Raw genomic sequence first — 18876 nt, 5'->3', positions numbered from 1 at the left:
GGTTTCTTTTATCTAAGGTGAGATCCCAGCAAACGTTTCTGGGCTAAGACCCTTTATCAAGCACCATCATCAAGTAGCACTTGATGAAGGGGCTTGGAACCGGAACATTTGCTGGGATCTCACCTTAGATAAAAGAAACGTTGGAGTTTTCGCAGAAGCATTGAATGGAGTGTGCCTTTGTTTCTATTTTTGTAACTTTAGGGGACTGCCTGCAAACATAAAGGACACTAAACTTATCACTCCCCTAGGAGTGCATTTTGATTTTAGTTTGTCTTTAAAAAATTACGGTGATCACCCAGGGTCCTGCACAAGATCCGAGACCCACAGAGTAGCAGTTGTAGGTAGGAGGTTTAATTAAGTAGTATGGAGGCATTAAAGCAAGATGGTAACAGTAGACAAGGCACAATAGTGACCATGTGCATCATTGTTGGCCAACCTGCGGTCTTTCCTGGTTGAATTAAAAGGGACAGTTCACCAAACTTATTGTGGCCCTAAAGGGGCTGATAAAAGCTGTTTATATGCCCTGCTATTTATCTGCCTCTCTTCGGGGCCTTCTTGAGGTACTGGTTTCATTGGTTGAGGATTGCATCAATATATTGCTGTTGTCCTCTTCAATCTAATCTCCCTAGACCCCCGTTATGACTCAAGTGCCAAACTATTGGATCATTTCTATTTAGCCCATAGTCTTTGGGGCCAAATTGGTTTATGATCAGCAGACTTTTACATTTATGCCCAATGTTAGGGGCAGATTTGTCAAATATCTAAATGGGGATTCCTACAGTTTGAAATGTTCCCCATGAATGAACACATTATCAAAGCAGATGCCTGTGTTAGTTCATTAGAAAGTGTTCACTTGCACTGAGCAGTCCAACTTCATGCTGTTCAACACCTGAGACAAACTGCACATGGAGAGAAAGAACTGGGTCCGTCAGCTTCATTTCCCCCCCATCATGTTTCCTAGTAAAAGCCCAAGATGCCTGGTTCTCGATTATCTAAACTAATTAAAAAGAAACTTTAAATATAGGCAGTGTTATAATACAGAGGGGGTTCTAACTGTAGAAGACAGTGACATAATTTTTTATATATAAGGAGAAAAATAAGCTACAAATGTGAAAGGCTAATTATGAGACTCACCAGGGCAGTATAAATGAAGGTCTTGATTTGAGTAGTAATTAGTCCAGGATCAATCCAATTACTATTTTGGGGTCAGCAAGGAATCTGTAAAGGATGACCTGGCTGATTATCTGCTGAGGGTTTCCTTTCCCTTCCTTTACGTCAGTCTGTATAGTTTTGACAGGAACTTGCTAGCGTTATATAAATAAATGATGATGATGATTGAACCTGATGGACTCCAGCCTAAATCCTGTCTTCTTTCCAGCCTAATCTATGTCACTTTTAAGTTATAACCCTGAGGGTTTACCAGTCGTTCTGATCGATGGGGAAGGACAGCCCAGTGGTGCTAGGAACACCCATCAAAATCCCAAACTCAAAACTCCCTGATACAAATCGCATCTGGGGAAAATGATTTTGGGCAATACAAATGTAGTGTTAAAAAGTAAATATGACCAATACCTAGAAGGCTAATGCGTGAGTTTCTAACTATTAGGGCAACTTTGATGCGACTGTTCAAACCAGACTTATGTCCAATATCTAAAGGAGCCCGGGATATAGGAGAAGTGTCAACATGTATCAAAAAGTAAATTGGACAAATTGTACTGATAAAATCCCCTGAATCTGGGCCCAATGACCCCAAGCAGTATTCATATACTGAGGATATTGGGCTGTTCATAATTCAGGTAGGTTTAAAAATGTCATCTCCTGACGCACCATGTTGATAAATAGATGGTCCATCAGCAGATGATAAAGTAAAGAGGTGCAACTCCAGTTTATCTCCTACTGATCCTTTGGGTTGATGGCTCAAGTGAACGGAATTGTAAAAAAAGCCTAAAACACCAGCCGAACCAGGTACCATCCAGGATCAGTCCATGAATGAATTATAGTGGTTTCATTCAAAGATCGAATTCATCATTGTGCTCATGAAACTTCCATCACCGTAGCTGCCCATGGTGAAAATAGTTTGGGGGTCTCTGTGCAACATTTTGAGTTTTGCAAAAACACTGCAGAAAAAAAATAAATCAACCCTCCCACCAACTACATGAGCCATTAATCTTCCGAAACGCCAAAGTACGTGGGAGAAGTAGGACTGTTTCCAATCAAGAGTAAACAGAGTCCTGCCAAAGTTTAGACATTACCAAATATTACACAATCCCCTCATACAGGGGGCAATGCATTCTGCAGGCCATTAGTGAGCCCTGTATACAGTACAGAAGAGGTATCAGAGGTATTTAACCTGCAGGGAACACAATGGCATCTTTCCCTGTTCCTCCTTCCACAGCCTGACGGCTGAGATCTATGATGGGACCTCACAGCTGTTGGAAAAGGGAGGGGTGGGTGCCTGCCGTCTGTCAGTTCATTTAAACCAAGCCAGGGGCACCTACTTAAACAAACAGGAGATTTGGTTCCTAGTGTGTCAGCTCTTTCCCTCCCCAAACAAAAGAAGAAAGGATTCAGCCATGGAGAGGAGAGAAAGGGAAGGGGAACTGTTTCCAAAATAACAAAATAATTGCCTTTCTGTTCACTTACCCCCAACATCTGGTGTAAATAAAAATACTGGGGTCCGCTGTAATACACCGTAAAGGTTTTACAGAGCAGCCAAATGTTGAGCGCCAGCCAGGACAGCTACAAAAATATACAAACAAAACCCCATTAATGGCAATTCATAAACAGTGCAGCTCTATTTAACCCTAGGCTCCTTTAACCTCCAGCTGAAGCCATACAGCTGTTCAGCTCCCGGAAGTCCTGGAAGCCTTTAGGGCTCTCAGGGGATGCTGGGAGTTGCAGTTCACAAAATATCTGTAAGTTCATAAATCAATAACTACCCCTCTTTCTTTTATCCTGACTGACTCACACCAGCACCTTTACACTACATTGTAAGCTCTTTGGGCATAGATAGCACCTCTCATTCCAGTTTTAATTCACACACTCCAGTCGCTTTTATTAATTCAGTTTGAATTAAATGATTATGTTTAGAAAGAAACATACACTATCAAAGTGGGGTTTGGTGCATGTTTGAATGCTTATAAAGCATATAAAGAACACAGCTCAAGATTCATGAGTTCCCTTGCCATTGTAAACTATAAGCTTTTGGGAGCAAAACTTATTGCCTTTCTACTGATGGCACCAGTTATGGATAGCTATTGTAGACTGTAAGCTCTTGGGACCAGAACTAATTGCCTTTCTACTGATGGCACCAGTTATGGATAGCTATTGTAGACTGTAAGCTCTTTGGACCAACAATAACTGCCTTTCTACTGATGGCAAAAGTTATGGATAGCTATTGTAGACTGTAAGCTCTTTGGACCAACAATAACTGCCTTTCTACTGATGGCACCAGTCATGGGTATTTATTAGGACTTTTGTCTTTTACACGTTTCACGTGCGGTTGATAAACAGGTTCGATTCCATTATATTCTTCCTAGTTGTGATCATTCAGAGTTGTGTTTTATGCCATTCACAATTCATTGTAGTTTTCAGATGCAACATGTTGCATTTGTTTTTTAAAAAAAAATCAATAGGATAGAGGGTTGCCTGTGAAACTGACAAAAATGCACTTAACTGTATAAAAAGAAGTGCAATATATGTGTTATATGTGCATTGCAAAGCGCCCATGTGTAAGACCCCTATCTGGTGCCATCAGGATTACACTATAATCCATTTTTACTGAATAATGTGTCCACTAGGGGCACTCTTTCATGGCACATATAAACAGAGCATTTCCCCTAAGCTGAATTAGATGAGCTTTGGGTATAGGAATGCCCATTATAAGGAAAGGTGGTTAAACAAATAAGAAAGAACATGAGTTTAAAGGGGAAGTAGCCTTACCAGGAAGAGATGCTTGAGGGCTTCATTGGAGAGCCAGCCGGCACAAGGTAAAGCCATTGTACAGTAACTCTATCCGGCTGCAGTGAATTCCACAAATGCTGAGAGCAGTGTCCTTATCCCATGTATAAGCAGATTCCTGCCCTGTCCTCGCTCATGTCTATATATTCCCACCAGTAGCAGTAGCGGTGCTTAATGACCTGGGACAGGCTGCCTACGGGAGGAAACTCAGCAGAGCCCCCTCGGTGGCTCCGCACAAAGCAACTTTGGGAAACTTTGTGCAGAGCTAAAGCTTTAATTGCAGCCCTGGAAGGGGCAGTACAGGCTGCAGCCAAGGCAGGGAGTCCATGGGCATTTTAGTGAGATCTCCTGCACAGCCCCAAGTCTCTGATTTAGGGGGGGTAAAAAACATAAGGTCATCATTATTATCCCATCACTGGATTCCTGCCTAAACTTTCTAGTGAGATATTGTTTTACATAGAGGAGGGATTCGGATAGGGGGGGCTGAAAGCTACAGGAGCCCAGACAGTACATTTTTAGCAGATACTCCATGTTTGCCCCTTGCCAGACAAAGGAATATTTAATGGGAAAAACAAAATCAGACGAAAAAATCTGGTTGACAAGTCCTTAGGAGACTGGGAAAGTCTCTCTGCCTTTTCAAGTTAAAATGTGTGTTTTCTACAGGGGAAAGACTCTGAATAAATGCAGCCCCCTATTGTATTAGCAGTGCCAGAGTAGAAAGGTGGGATAATACAGTATATACATCTACCTAAATAGTATTAGTAATATTATTTATATTTTATGTGCCTCTGTGGAGCTCACAGTCTCATGTCCCTATCATGTTTAGATTATATCAGGAGCCAATGAACCTGTATGTTCTTGTTGTGTGGGAGATAGGGTTGCCACCTTTTCTGGAAAAAAATACCGGCCTTCCTATATATTTATCTTTTATCCCTATTAATAACATTGGGATCAACCATCATTTTTACCGGCAACCCTAGTGGGAGGAACAGGAGCACCCCGAGGAAACCCACACAAACATAGAGAGAATATACAAACTCCCTGCAGATAGTGCCCTGCCTGTGATCGAGCCTAGGACATCGTGCTTCTTTTTTTTTTTTTTACGCATTGGGTTCTAGGTTCAATTCCAACCAGGACACCCTCTGCAAATATTTTGTATGTTTTCTGTGTGTCTGAGTGGGTTTTCTTTATACAACAGCTGGATATTTGCATTTGTGTGTAGGAGGAGGCATTGCCATGTTGCTTGCCTCACCCACAATATACTTCAGAGGCCACTTGTTTTAGACCACCATATATAGTCTTCTATCACAGTCTCTGGGAAATGCCTGCACCAAAGAATGTAACACATTGCCCATACATAGCAGCCTGTCCCAGCAAAGACTTACCTTTTAGTCGATCATCCATCATTTCTATAGTCCATTCGACCTATTTAATCCACTATCTCCTCCTTGGCCTAGATTTGCTGCACCCCTTCCTTTCCAAAGCCTTTATTCCCACCATTTTTGCCATCCTCTTTATTACCCACTATACCATCCACATAAACTTTTTGCCCCCACCTACCCACAGTCACCTCAACCCCTGGCCATTCAGTAGTATTTTGGGGTGTTGTGGCCCATCACTACTACTGGTTCATGGTTTGAAGGAGAACTAAACCTAAGAAATTAATATGGGTAAAAATTTCATATTTTATATAGTGAACTTATTGCACGAGGCTAAAGTTTCAGCTTGTCAATAGCAGCAATGATCCAGGACTTCAAACTTGTCACAGGGGGTCACCATCTTGGAAAGTGTCTGTGACGCTCACATGCTCAGTGGGCTCTGATTGGCTGTTGAGAAGCTAAGCTTAGGGCTCGTCACTAATTATCCAGCAGAAAATGAGCTTCCCTGGCTGTAATATAAGCTGATGCTACAGGTTTGCTGATTATTAAATTCTGATGCTAATTGCACTGGTTTCTGTGCTGCCATGTAGTAATTATGTGTATTAATTACTAATCAGCCTTATATTGTGACATTTCTATTCTATGTGTACTGTATATTGTGAGTGGGTCCCTAAGCTCAGTAAGTGACAGCAGCACAGAGCATGTGCAGTGAATCAGCAGAAAAGAAGATGGGGAGCTACTGGGGCATCTTTGGAGACACAGATCTTTATTGCTAAAGGGCTGTGGTTGCCTTGGGCTGGTACAGAAGCACAAAACATCATGTATAACATTTCTAGCTACTTCTTTAGTTAGGCTTTAGTTCTCCTTTAACATAGAGAGTTGTTGGCCCTGTGTATCACCCTTGCCATGTACAAAGCATATCTTCCTGTGTGCTGCTTGTATAGACCGGGTGCATTTTTTGAGCAAACCTTTGGTATGTGGCCACACAGTGAACTTTGCAAGTCTATTTGTCAGTTCCCTAAGCAGAGCCCCCCTTAATAAGTGTCCTATAAAATAAATCTGCCCAAAGCCCCAAATCTGGAATCACTTTACAGCTGCATGAACCCCCCTGCTCAGCCACTAATCTTACCCCTAATCTATGGGCTCAATGCCTCTCTGTATAAACACTTGCCATTTTAACTTCTGCATCTTCTGCCCCTTCTGTCATCTGATCCTGATTGTGAATGTAAAATCCAGCTATGTACATAATTGCTTCTTTCTAATGGAATTTGCCTTTTTGCAATGGGTTGGCTCTGCCTCCATCTGAACAGAGATGTCTGGGCACATTCTGAGCCCTGCACTGCTTTAATAGTTATATAGTCATAGTACAATCTATACAGGCACTCATAGTGCTCAACTGTCATTTCAGCATGATAGGCTGCGCCTGCTGAATTGTGCTTAGTACAGAGGAATACATATGCTGTCATAGTTTTATGGGATCTCTCTGTACAGACTATGAGCAAATTTAGGGGCTGTTCCTGCTGAATTGTGCTTCCACTAATCCAATCTTCAGATGTCACCTCTTTGAAGAGTTACAATGTGCCATTGTAAATGGAGTAGTGGAAGAGTTTATATGACGAGAACTTCCCACACCAGTCAGTTGAACTGAAGAAGCTGCTCGGATGAGTAGTGAAACGTCTTCATTGACTACTCAGCAAGTCCAGTTGTTTTTAGATTTACCTATACTAGATATGCTGCCATAGTTTTATGGGATCTCTCTGTACAGGCTATGAACAAACTTAGGGGCTGTTCCTGCTGAATTGTGCTTAGTACAGGGGAATACCTATGCTGCCATAGTTTTATGGGATCTCTCTGTACAGACTATAAGCAAACATAGGGGCTGTTCTTGCTGAATTGTGCTTAGTACAGGGAATACCTATGCTGCCATAGTTTTATGGGATCTCTCTGTACAGACTATGAGCAAACTTAGGGGACTGTTCCTGCTGAATTGTGCTTAGTACAGAGGAATACCTATGCTGCCATAGTTTTATGGGATCTCTCTGTACAGACTATGAGAAACGTAGGGACTGTTCCTGCTGAATTGTGCTTAGTACAGGGAATACCTATGCTGTAATAGTTTTATGGGATCTCTCTGTACCGACTATGAGCAAACTTAGGGGCTGTTCCTGCTGAATTGTGCTTAGTACAGAGGAATACCTATGCTGCCATCGTTTTATGGGATCTCTCTGTACAGACTATGAGCAAACTTAGGGGCCGTTCCTGCTGAATTGTGCTTAATAGAATTATCTGCTATCTCCCTCTGTAGTATACAGGCTATGAGCACAGGTTTACATAGCAGTATTAGCATAGTTGCATGATGTTTCTCTGTACAAAAAAAATCAGGGAGTTGTTCTGGAAAAAAAAAAAAATGCATATGTATATCCACATAACATACTATGAGTTTTAATGCCCCACGTAGAGCGCCCTGATCCCAAATTCCAAAAACAGGAAACAATGGATTCCATTTGCATTTGTCAGTATAGAAAAGAATTCTACTCTCACACTCACACACATATATATATATATATATATATATATATATATATATATATATATATATATATATATTAAAGGAACAGTAACACCAAAAAAAGAAAGTGCTTTTTTTAAGCGTGTTTTTTTCTGTACCAAGCTCACCCTCTAGTCTATTATAGGAGAACTAAAGCTTAACTAAAGAAGTCTGTAGAAATGTTGTACATGATGTTTTGTGCTTCTGTACCAGCCCAAGGCAACCACAGCCCTTTAGCAGTAAAGATCTGTGTCTCCAAAGATGCCCCAGTAGCTCCCCATCTTCTTTTCTGCTGTTTGAAATATTTTATTTGATTTTCACATTAAACAAATAGAATCAATAGACAGCAAATATTATGCAGAAGAAGACTCTTTTCTGCTGATTCACTGCACATGCTCTGTGCTGCTGTCACTTACTGAGCTTAGGGACCCACTCACAATATACAGTACACATAGAATAGAAATGTCACAATATAAGGCTGATTAGCAATTAATACAGATAATTACTACATGGCAGCACAGAAACCAGTGCAATTAGCATCAGAATTTAATAATCAGCAAACCTGTAGCATCAGCTTATATTACAGCCAGGGAAGCTCATTTTCTGCTGGATAATTAGTGACGAGCCCTAAGCTTAGCTTCTCAACAGCCAATCAGAGCCCACTGAGCATGTGAGTGTCACAGACACTTTCCAAGATGGTGACCCCCTGTGACAAGTTTGAAGTCCTGGATCATTGCTGCTATTGACAAGCTCAAACTTTAGCCTCGTGCAATAAGTTCACTATATAAAATATGGCATTTTTGGCCATATTCATTTTTAGGGTTTAGTTCTCCTTTAATAGCTGAATGTGCGTCAAGCGCAAGAAAATTCATCATGCTGCACCTAAACAAATGCACTCAAGTGCAAACAGACTAAAACGCAACTCAAATCACTCATGTTTACAGCCTGGCAGAATATAACGGAATCAATTAATGAATGTGTTTTTTTGTGCTCAAACCTGCATTTTAATGCATAAAAAATGCAGGGAAAAACGCCGGTGTGTAAGAGCCCTTAAGTTCTGCATTCTGGCTCCTAGATGTGCCCTGCTGGGTCCTGTCCATATTAAGGGCTCTTACTCACGAGTGGTTGTAGCTGCGCTCCCCTGCGTTACGTTTTTCTGCGTTCAGCCGCAGGGGAGCGCAATGGCGCGTGTAGGCGCGTGTAGGCGCAGAACGCAGGTTGAGACGCAACATACTGCAATTTTCCTGCGTTCGGCGCCTACACGCGCTTGTGTGAGTACAGCCCCATTGGAAAAAATGTAATGCGTCTATTCCTGCACTCCCCTGCGGCTGAACGCAGAAAAACGGAACGCAGGGGAGCGCAGCTACAACCGCTTTTGAGTAAGAACCCTAACTCAACGAATGAGGCGGTGTTGTGCTGCACTGTGGGACCCCTGGCATTAGTACAGGTATGGGACCTGTTATCCAGAATGCTTGGGTTGTCTGGATAACGGATCTTTCTGTAATTTGGATCTTCATACCTTAAATCAACGAGAAATTAATGTAAATATTAAATAAACCTAATAGCCTGGTTTTGCTTCCAATAAGAATTAATTATATCTTAGTTTGGATCAAGTACAAAGTACTGTTTAATTAGTACAGAGAAAAAGGAAATCAATTTTAAAAATTTGGATTATATGATTATAACGGAGTCTTTGGGAGACAGCCTTTCTGTAATTTGGAGATTTCTGGATAACGGGTTTCTGGATAATCAATCCCATACCTGTATCTATAATAATGTTTAACCCAGATGAGCAAGCCAGATCCATAAGGACGGAGCGGCACACACATATGGAGCAGGTGCTGCTTTTACCAGGTGCTTAGAAATGATCTAAGTTGTGCCGACCAACCGGTGCATGAAGCAACTTGCTCTGTGCTGATGGCATGCGGTCACATCCCCAGAATAGACACATTCCTCAGCAGGCTGGGTGTGCAACGCTCTTTTATTACAGTCTCCCATCAGTCTCCCACTTAGAATAACTGTTACCGCAGAAAAAAACACCAGTATTTTTATTAGTCACTTAATAAGTGTGTTGTTGCTGCAGGATTGGCTCATGCGCAATGATACACAGTAATGGGTAACTCATCCATCTGCAGCTTTAAATCATAGTTATATTAGATTACACAGACCAGACCTCGTTGCTGTGTACAACTAGTACTCACCCTATTCCTCCTGCTCTGGCAGATTCCGGCCCAGTGTTTCCGACATTTATCAATCAGCTCCGCTCTCTAGCAAATGGCAATCCTGTGTTTTGGAAACTTCTGGATTACAGATATTCTGATAACAGATCCTATAGGGTGAACTTGTAAGGAAAATAATAAGGTGTTATCAAAGGCGGAACAAAGAGCCATGTTATTTGCAAATAGTTCACTTTTCTACCCCAAATTTGCCCCTGGCTTCCTTGAACTTTACTTTTTTTACCGTTTTAAATCCAGCGCAAGCTCTTATACACAGGCATTTTTTCCAGAGGTTTTTATGTGGTTAATGCACATTAAGGGCTCTTACAGACGAGCGTTTTTACCTGCGCTCCCCTGCGTTCTAGTTTCATGAGTTCAGGTGCAGGGGAGCGCAGGAGAAGACGCACTGAATTATTTTCAATGGGGCTGTACTCACACAGACGCATGTAAGCGCTGAACACAGGAAAAATGCAACATGCTGCGTCCCAACCTGCGTTTGGCGCTTACATGCGTCTGTGTGAGTACAGCCCCATTGAAAATAATTCAGTGCGTCTACTCCTGCATGAAATCGGAACACAGGGGAGCGCAGGTATTTGCTAACTGATTCCATTATAAAAAACGCTCGTCTGTATTTGCTAACTGATTCCATGATATTCTGCCTGGTTGTGCACATGAGCATTCTGAGTTGCGTTTTACTCCATTTGCATTTTTTTGCGTTTGTTTAAACGCAGCATGCTAAATTTTCTTGCAATGGACACGCGTTTACTGAAACTGTCAATAGAATAGAGTTGGATTTGGAATGGAAAAAAACGCTTATCTATGTAGGGGTGTGTAAAATAGCCATCCCCAGTATTATTTAGCAGGCAGTCACCTAGTGTTTTAGACACCTAACTGGGTCCTATTCCTGCTTTAAGCTATGCCCCTTGTTGTTTCTCACAGTGACCAGTAGATGGCATTGTGCTAGAGTATAAAAGGCTCTGAAGCCATGCTTTCAGTGTCCATCTTGTGCTGGCTCTAGCCTGAGCAGGAGGCAGAGCTCGAGTGGATCGTGGACAGGTCAGGTCTAGTAAGGATAGGCTACTCACCTTTATATATCACTCTAGGACAGATAGTCAGATTATTTAGCTGAGCATTTTGAGGCTCCTACGAGGATTGTGAGTGGGATTAAGATCCCGGGTACTTATTGCCCAGAAGTAGGGACTAAGTGTACAGACCTAGGGTAGAGAGTATTCCCCTCAGGTTCCACTTAGGGAAAAGGCTGAAAGCTGGGTGTACCTCCTCAAAGCTGCATGTATTGTTCCTATCTCTGAGGAGAATCATACTGACCAAAGGTGCTGTGAGTACTGCCTATTCAATGTATTGTATGAACCTGCAATGAAAAGCAATAACTCCAGCAGCACTCCGATATGTGAATCAAAGGTTATTTATTCGTGCCATTAGCAGAGCAACGTTTCGGGCTATTCCAGCCCTTTATCAAGCAATGTTCTCTTTATGTATTCTCCACTGAGGATTGTATGCTCAATAAATCTGTTCTATGGTTAAGTTATAAGAACCACTGGCGCCCAATTATTTGCACCCTGAATACAGTTGCACTACACCCTGCCTCCACATCGCTGCGAAGGTTCACTCCCTAAGATTTTAAGGTCTTATCGAGAGCATATGTACTGGGAGTGAAGCTTATAGTAGAGTACGGTGCACTCAATTTACTATAGCGCTACAGCTACATTAAATAAATGTGTTTAAACACAATATATGCGTTTTTCCAAGCTCGGCACGCATTTGAAAACACAGGAAAAAACATCTGTGTGTAAGAGCCCTTAAGTGCCAACTGTGAAGAGGAGCAAATGCTAAGTGGCGCTTCCCTCTGGTACTGCCCAAACTGCTGCACCCCTCACCTGCCTGCTGTCTGATCTGATTGGACTATTGAGCAATTTGCAGATCAGATTAGGCAGAACTATTGCCCCTCATCTTCGCCACTGGATTTTGCAGCAAGTAGAATTTTTATCTTTCTTTCAGTTTAAGCCCACACTGAGCTCTCTAAGGTCTTCCCCACACGAGCGTTCTGGGCGTCGCTCCCCTGCGATCTCTTTAAATCTGCATTTTCGGAGTTTACCTGTGTTATTGTGAGGATGGCACCATAGCTAAGAACTGAGCGTGTCTGGGCCTGCACTAGGGTTGCCCCCTCACCCTTTTAAGGGCTCTTACACACAGGTGTTTTTTCGTGTGCTCCCCTGCGTTGCGCTTTCCTCCGTTCAGCCGCAGGGGAGCGCAAGAGTAGACGCAGTCTTTTATTATGAAGGGGGCTGTACTCACACAGACGCATGTAACCGCCAAACACAGGTGGGACACAGCATGTTGCATTTTACCTGCATTTGGCGCTTACATGCGTCTGTGTGAGTACAACCCCCTTGAAAATAATTGACTGTGTCTACTCCTGCGCTCCCCTGCGGCTGAATGGAAGAAAGCGCAATGCAGGGGAGTGCAGGTAAAACCTGTAAGAGCCCTAAAGCTGAACACATATGGAATCTACAGCCTGCATGGCTAATTAACGATTCATTTAGATGCATGATGCCAGTAGCGTTCGTTGAGGGGGGGCGGGCCCTGGTGCGTGACGCGCAGCCAGGCCCCGTCCCCCTCTGTACCGCCGCATTAGCCCGCATTTCTCAGTGGCGCACGGACTGCCAGGGGGCCCTGAGGGGGTGTGGGCCCTGGCCTGCTCGCTCCCCCTGCTCCCCCGGTAGTTCCGCCACTGCATGATGCAGTGTACTGATGTTTGTGCAGCCATGCAGCATGCATCTAAATGAATTGCTAATTAGCCATGCAGGCTGTGGATTCCATATGTGTTCGGTTTTAAAGGTGTGACGGGGCAATCCCCTGTGGTCAAACGGCTAAAACGGAATGCAAGGGAGCTCAGCCCAGAACGCAAGTGTAGAAGAGCCTTTGGGCAAGAGAAGACACAGTCATTTATTGTGAAGGGGGCTGTACTCACACAGACTCATGTAAGCACCAAATGCAGGTGGGACGCAGAATGTTGCATCTCACCTGCATTTGGCGCATACATGAGTCTGTGTGAGTACAGTCCCCTTCACAATAAATGACTGTGACTACTCCTGCGCTCCCCTGCGGCTGAACAGAAGAAAGCCCAACTCAGGGAAGCGCAGGAAAAAACGCTCGTGTGTAAGAGCCCTTAAGATGCGTTGGGTTCAGCACTTGCCAAACCAGGAACATATTAGAGCGCTCAGGCGCACACTGCGCATATGCCTTGGCTTATCTGGCTGCCTGATCTTCTCCCAGCAGGTACCAACCGTGTACCTGTCCTGACCCGGGCCCAGCAGCAAAGCTAAAAATAAATATAAAAGAAAAGGCAATATTGGCTCAATCTGCTTATCTGCTGCAGAACATCTTGGCATTAGGCGGTTGCAACATGTCTGTTAAATATCTTTACTAAACGCAGAACAAATACTTTTCTTCAATTCGTTTTATTTTCGCTATTCATATGGTTTATTACTGGTGAGCCAGTCAGACAACCAGGGCCATAAACAATCCTTCAATGTAAATAAAATGCAAAGCTGTGTGAAGCTGTGTCAATGTTGCAACGTGCATATATACGATGTACTGTTCAGGCTTGTGCAAGTAGCATTTTCTTGTTTATAAAAGGCACATGAAAGATGGAAATATATTTTGGAAAAAGATAAATATAATTATTTTGTGAATTAACCCTTATAATACATGAGTGATACTTAGAGTTCCCTGTATAACTCAGCCTGCAGCCTTGTGCCTTTATATGGTCACAGAACAACCCCTCAGTGACTTCTAATATCCTTATCATTTACAGTAGGGGGTACATTATCCCTTATAATACATGAGTGATGCTTAGAGTTCCCTGTATAACTCAGCCTGCAGCCTTGTGCCTTTATATGGTCACAGAACAACCCCTCAGTGACTTCTAATATCCTTATCATTTACAGTAGGGGGTACATTATCCCTTATAATACATGAGTGATGCTCAGAGTTCCCTGTATAACTCAGCCTGCAGCCTTGTGCCTTTATATGGTCACAGAACAACCCCTCAGTGACTTCTAATATCCTTATCATTTACAGTAGGAGGTACATTATCCCTTATAATACATGAGTGATACTCAGAGTTCCCTGTATAACTCAGCCTGCAGCCTTGTGCCTTTATATGGTCACAGAACAACTCCTCAGTGACTTCTAATATCCTTATAATTTACAGTAGGGGGTACATTATCCCTTATAATACATGAGTGATACGCAGAGTTCCCTGTATAACTCAGCCTGCAACCTTGTGCCTTTATATGGTCACAGAACCCCTCAGTGACTTCTAATATCCTTATAGTTTACAGTAGGGGGTACATTATCCCTTATAATACATGAGTGATACTCAGAGTTCCCTGTATAACTCAGCCTGCAGCCTTGTGTCTTTATATGGTCATAGAGCCCCCGCAGTGACTTCTAATATCCTTATCACTTACAGTAGGGGGTACATTATCCCTTATAATACATGAGTGATACTCAGAGTTCCCTGTATAACTCAGCCTGCAGCCTTGTGCCTTTATATGGTCACAGAACAACCCCTCAGTGACTTCTAATATCCTTATCATTTACAGTAGGGGTACATTATCCCTTATAATACATGAGTGATGCTCAGAGTTCCCCTGTATAAACTCAGCCTGCAGCCTTGTGCCTTTATATGGTCACAGAACAACCCCTCAGTGACTTCTAATAGCCTTATCATTTACAGTAGGGGGTACATTATCCCTTATAATACATGAGTGATGCTCAGAGTTCCCTGTATAACTCAGCCTGCAGCCTTGTGCCTTTATATGGTCACAGAACAACCCCTCAGTGACTTCTAATATCCTTATCATTTACAGTAGGAGGTACATTATCCCTTATAATACATGAGTGATACTCAGAGTTCCCTGTATAACTCAGCCTGCAGCCTTGTGCCTTTATATGGTCACAGAACAACTCCTCAGTGACTTCTAATATCCTTATAATTTACAGTAGGGGGTACATTATCCCTTATAATACATGAGTGATACGCAGAGTTCCCTGTATAACTCAGCCTGCAACCTTGTGCCTTTATATGGTCACAGAACCCCTCAGTGACTTCTAATATCCTTATAGTTTACAGTAGGGGGTACATTATCCCTTATAATACATGAGTGATACTCAGAGTTCCCTGTATAACTCAGCCTGCAGCCTTGTGTCTTTATATGGTCATAGAGCCCCCGCAGTGACTTCTAATATCCTTATCACTTACAGTAGGGGGTACATTATCCCTTATAATACATGAGTGATACTCAGAGTTCCCTGTATAACTCAGCCTGCAGCCTTGTGCCTTTATATGGTCACAGAACAACCCCTCAGTGACTTCTAATATCCTTATCATTTACAGTAGGGGGTACATTATCCCTTATAATACATGAGTGATACTCAGAGTTCCCTGTATAACGCAGCCTGCAGCCTTGTGCCTTTATATGGTCACAGAACAACCCCTCAGTGACTTCTAATATCCTTATCATTTACAGTAGGGGGTACATTATCCCTTATAATACATGAGTGATACTCAGAGTTCCCTGTATAACGCAGCCTGCAGCCTTGTGCCTTTATATGGTCTGAAACAAATTCATTCTTTATAATGGATATGTGAGAAACACAGCTATAATAATAAAACAATACTATATTTGTGGATAACAATACATATTGTGTAGATAAACTGGAATATATTCCTGTAAAGGTTTGGGATTCGCTGACATATCTGAGATTGCTCCATAGGCATTCGGCAGCTGTGTATATTTTGTGGCTATTCCCAGAGACGCACAGGTGAATGGGTATAACAGCTCCACCTGCGCTGCTGATTGATCCATCTGCCCGGCTTTGAGGTTATACACAATACATGCACTGTTGTACGGCCAGTTGGGAGACTTGCATTACAACATGCTCGGCTGCCTGTCGGTAGAATGACTCACATTAAGTAAGAAATAGTTTTCCTTAACCAAAATCCACTTTGAACCTTGAATATCTCTGCGTCGTTGCTGTGTCCCTAATACAGGTTGTGAGTTCCTACTCGTGTGATCATGGCTGCACATATCCTTAATTGGCCCCCGTTCCCTGCAAAGCCCTTTTATCTTCATGTAAATTTGTCTGAAAGAGGTTGTGATGTTTAAGGTGGTTACAAGAATTATCCTCCCATTACAGCTCTGCCCCCCTTTCTACTTCATTGGGACTTGTCAATTACAAATACCCTGCAGAGAAATTCAATCCCATAATTAGTCCCTTTATCCGCCTACAAGGCACAGTCATACCATTTATACGGTCATGCTATATTGCATATGCACCTTATGTTCTGTTGTACATTTAAAGTGGCCCAATAATAAATATTAGGTTTTTAATTGTGCCAAAAAAGAAGGTGCAAAAAGTTACTTACTCCTTTGTCTTCTTTCCTTCTCTCTCTCGCAGAGCAGCCGTGCTGTCATTCCAACTCAACAGCATTCAGATCACTGTGGTCCAAGAACCTGGGGATCATGTATTAATGCCAGGGGTGCAAGTGCAAAGTTACATGCCTTGGGGTCCATTTACAAAGCACTCGGTGCCCCTAGTGTTAAGCTGGCCACAGACGCAAAGATCCGATCATACGAATCATCGTACGATCGGACTTCCCCATCTCCCGACCTGCCACTAACCATTCCGGTAAAATAAAGTACAAAAGAACAGATCAGACGATGTTCTGCCCCTGACAGCAATCGTACGAAAGTTATGTCCGACAAAAGCTGGTGACAGTCTCCCACTGAAAATCGTACGATTGGCAGTACATTATATATATAGTGAATAAAGTACCCCCTCTTGTAAAATATAAGGATATTATAAGTTACCGAGGAGTTTCATGACCATATAAAAACACGAGGCCGAAGGCCGAGTGTTTTTATACAGGTCATGGAACTCCGAGGTAACTTCTAATATCCTCATATTTTACAACTGGGGGTACTTTATTAATTATAATACACAAATTTTAGTGAGTCATGTGACAGAAATTACATCACTACTCACCGTTTATAACAGATGACATCACTACTCACCGTTTATAAGGATATAATTTACAAGATATTCACGGCTTTTGTGTATTATATATATATATATTATCAGCAGCCGACAGAAATCTTTTAACCTGTCTGATCGACCAAACGACCGATGTCCGCCGAATGAAAAATGTCGGGACTCTCCACACGGTCCGAAAATCCTCGATTGGTACGATCAGATCTTTGCGTCTATTGTGTGTACAATCTATAATATTTGCTGCAGTCTCCACCATGCTCCATACTGAAGCCCTGTTTTTAAAGTGCAATGGAGGTACAAGCTGAAAGAGCCCACACTCCAGTTTGGGGGAAGCAATAACGTTTTGTGCAATCAATGCTTGTGTCAAGCACTATGCTACCTGTACTGGGGGGAGTTCCTAAGGGGCTTCTATGCTGGATGGAGTCAGGGCTGCTACCTCTATAATGACATCATTGATTGGGCAGGTAGCAAGTTAAAGGCTTCAAGGCACCTTAAGCCCATTGGCACACCCTAGCTTGCCTGAATGACAGAGGACATCCTAGTGGATTCCCATTTGCCACCCTTATTAATTAAGCATTGCCAAATGGGAACAATGTAGGTGTTTAAGCTCTAATTTGAGCCTATAATAGCAGTGGTGGGCCAAGCCTGCTGGGCACCCTAGGCAACCCAGCCAGACACCTGGACCCCCCCACACACAAATGGCACGTACATGAGCATGTATGGCTGCTGAAGATTGGGGTTAACTGAGGAATGGGTGGTGGAACAACAAGAAGAGGTCCATGCTTAGTGCTCCGCTACCAATGCTGCCTAACCCTAGTTCCAGCCCTGTGTAACAATATTAAGGGGATACAGTCATTTTTCAAAACTCATTAATAGTGCTGCTCCAGCAGAATTCTGCACTGAAATTTGTTTCTCATAAGAGCAAGCAGATTTTTTAGCCTCTGTTCTGATCCGATCATTGGGCCCTAGGGCCCACAATCAGATCAGCCCGATATCGGCCACTTCAATGTGGGCATATCAGGGAGAGATCCGCTCGTTTGGCAATATTGGCAAACAAGTGTATCAGAGTATTAGAGTGATATCACCCCCCTCCATTTCCCCCCAGCAGCCTAACAACAGAACAATGGAAAGGTAAACAGATTATTTGACTCTGCACACCATCCCTTGTGTTTGATGGGTGGTGCTCCCCAACAATCTATTTTTGTCAAGGTAATCAGATAGTAGCTCCCTAACACAAGATAACAGCTGCCTGGTAGATCTAAGAACAGCACTAGTAAAATCTAAGTCCCACTGCGACACATTCAGTTACATTGAGTAGGAGAAACAACAGCCTGCCAGAAAGCAGTTCCATCCTAAAGTGCTGGCTCTTTCTGAAAGCACATGACCAGGCAAAATGGCCTGAGATGCACCTACACACCAATATTACAACTAAAAAAATACACTTGCTGGTTCAGGAATGACATTTTATATTGTAGAGTGAATTATTTGCAGTGTAAACAGTGTCATTTAGAAATACAAACTGCATCATAAAAATCATGACAGTATTCCTTTAAAGTAGAAGGAAAGTTGGTTGTTAGTTACCCCTGTGATTCTAGTCACTTAGACTCTCTTCCATTTCCAGTCCGGGACACTGTTTATTGATTGCCACTGCACCGTCTTATCCTATTCTTCCAGGTGTTCCCTTTGGGCTGGG

General features: G+C 42.7%; 1 protein-coding gene across 2 annotated transcripts in view; it reads right to left on the bottom strand.

The window, feature by feature from the left end:
* The window catches only part of LOC108710019 (NADPH oxidase 4), a 119244-nt gene extending 114858 nt beyond the window's left edge, over positions 1-4386 (bottom strand). The window contains exons 1-2 of one of the 2 annotated variants that reach the window (XM_018250360.2): positions 3943-4386; positions 2644-2739 (exon numbers count right to left, since the gene is read on the bottom strand). In XM_018250360.2, coding sequence (XP_018105849.2) covers positions 2644-2739; positions 3943-3999 — 153 coding nt within the window. In that variant the 5' untranslated portion in view covers positions 4000-4386. Of the gene's footprint in view, positions 1-2643; positions 2740-3942 lie in introns of those variants that run through there. The other variant, XM_018250361.2, reaches the window with a different exon arrangement.
* Positions 4387-18876: the final 14490 nt, after the last annotated feature.

Source organism: Xenopus laevis, chromosome 2S, assembly GCF_017654675.1.
Source record: "Xenopus laevis strain J_2021 chromosome 2S, Xenopus_laevis_v10.1, whole genome shotgun sequence".
Taxonomy (NCBI): Eukaryota; Metazoa; Chordata; class Amphibia; order Anura; family Pipidae; genus Xenopus; species Xenopus laevis.
Note: the sequence above shows the minus strand (reverse complement) of the source record. Positions and strands in the feature narration are given on the sequence as shown.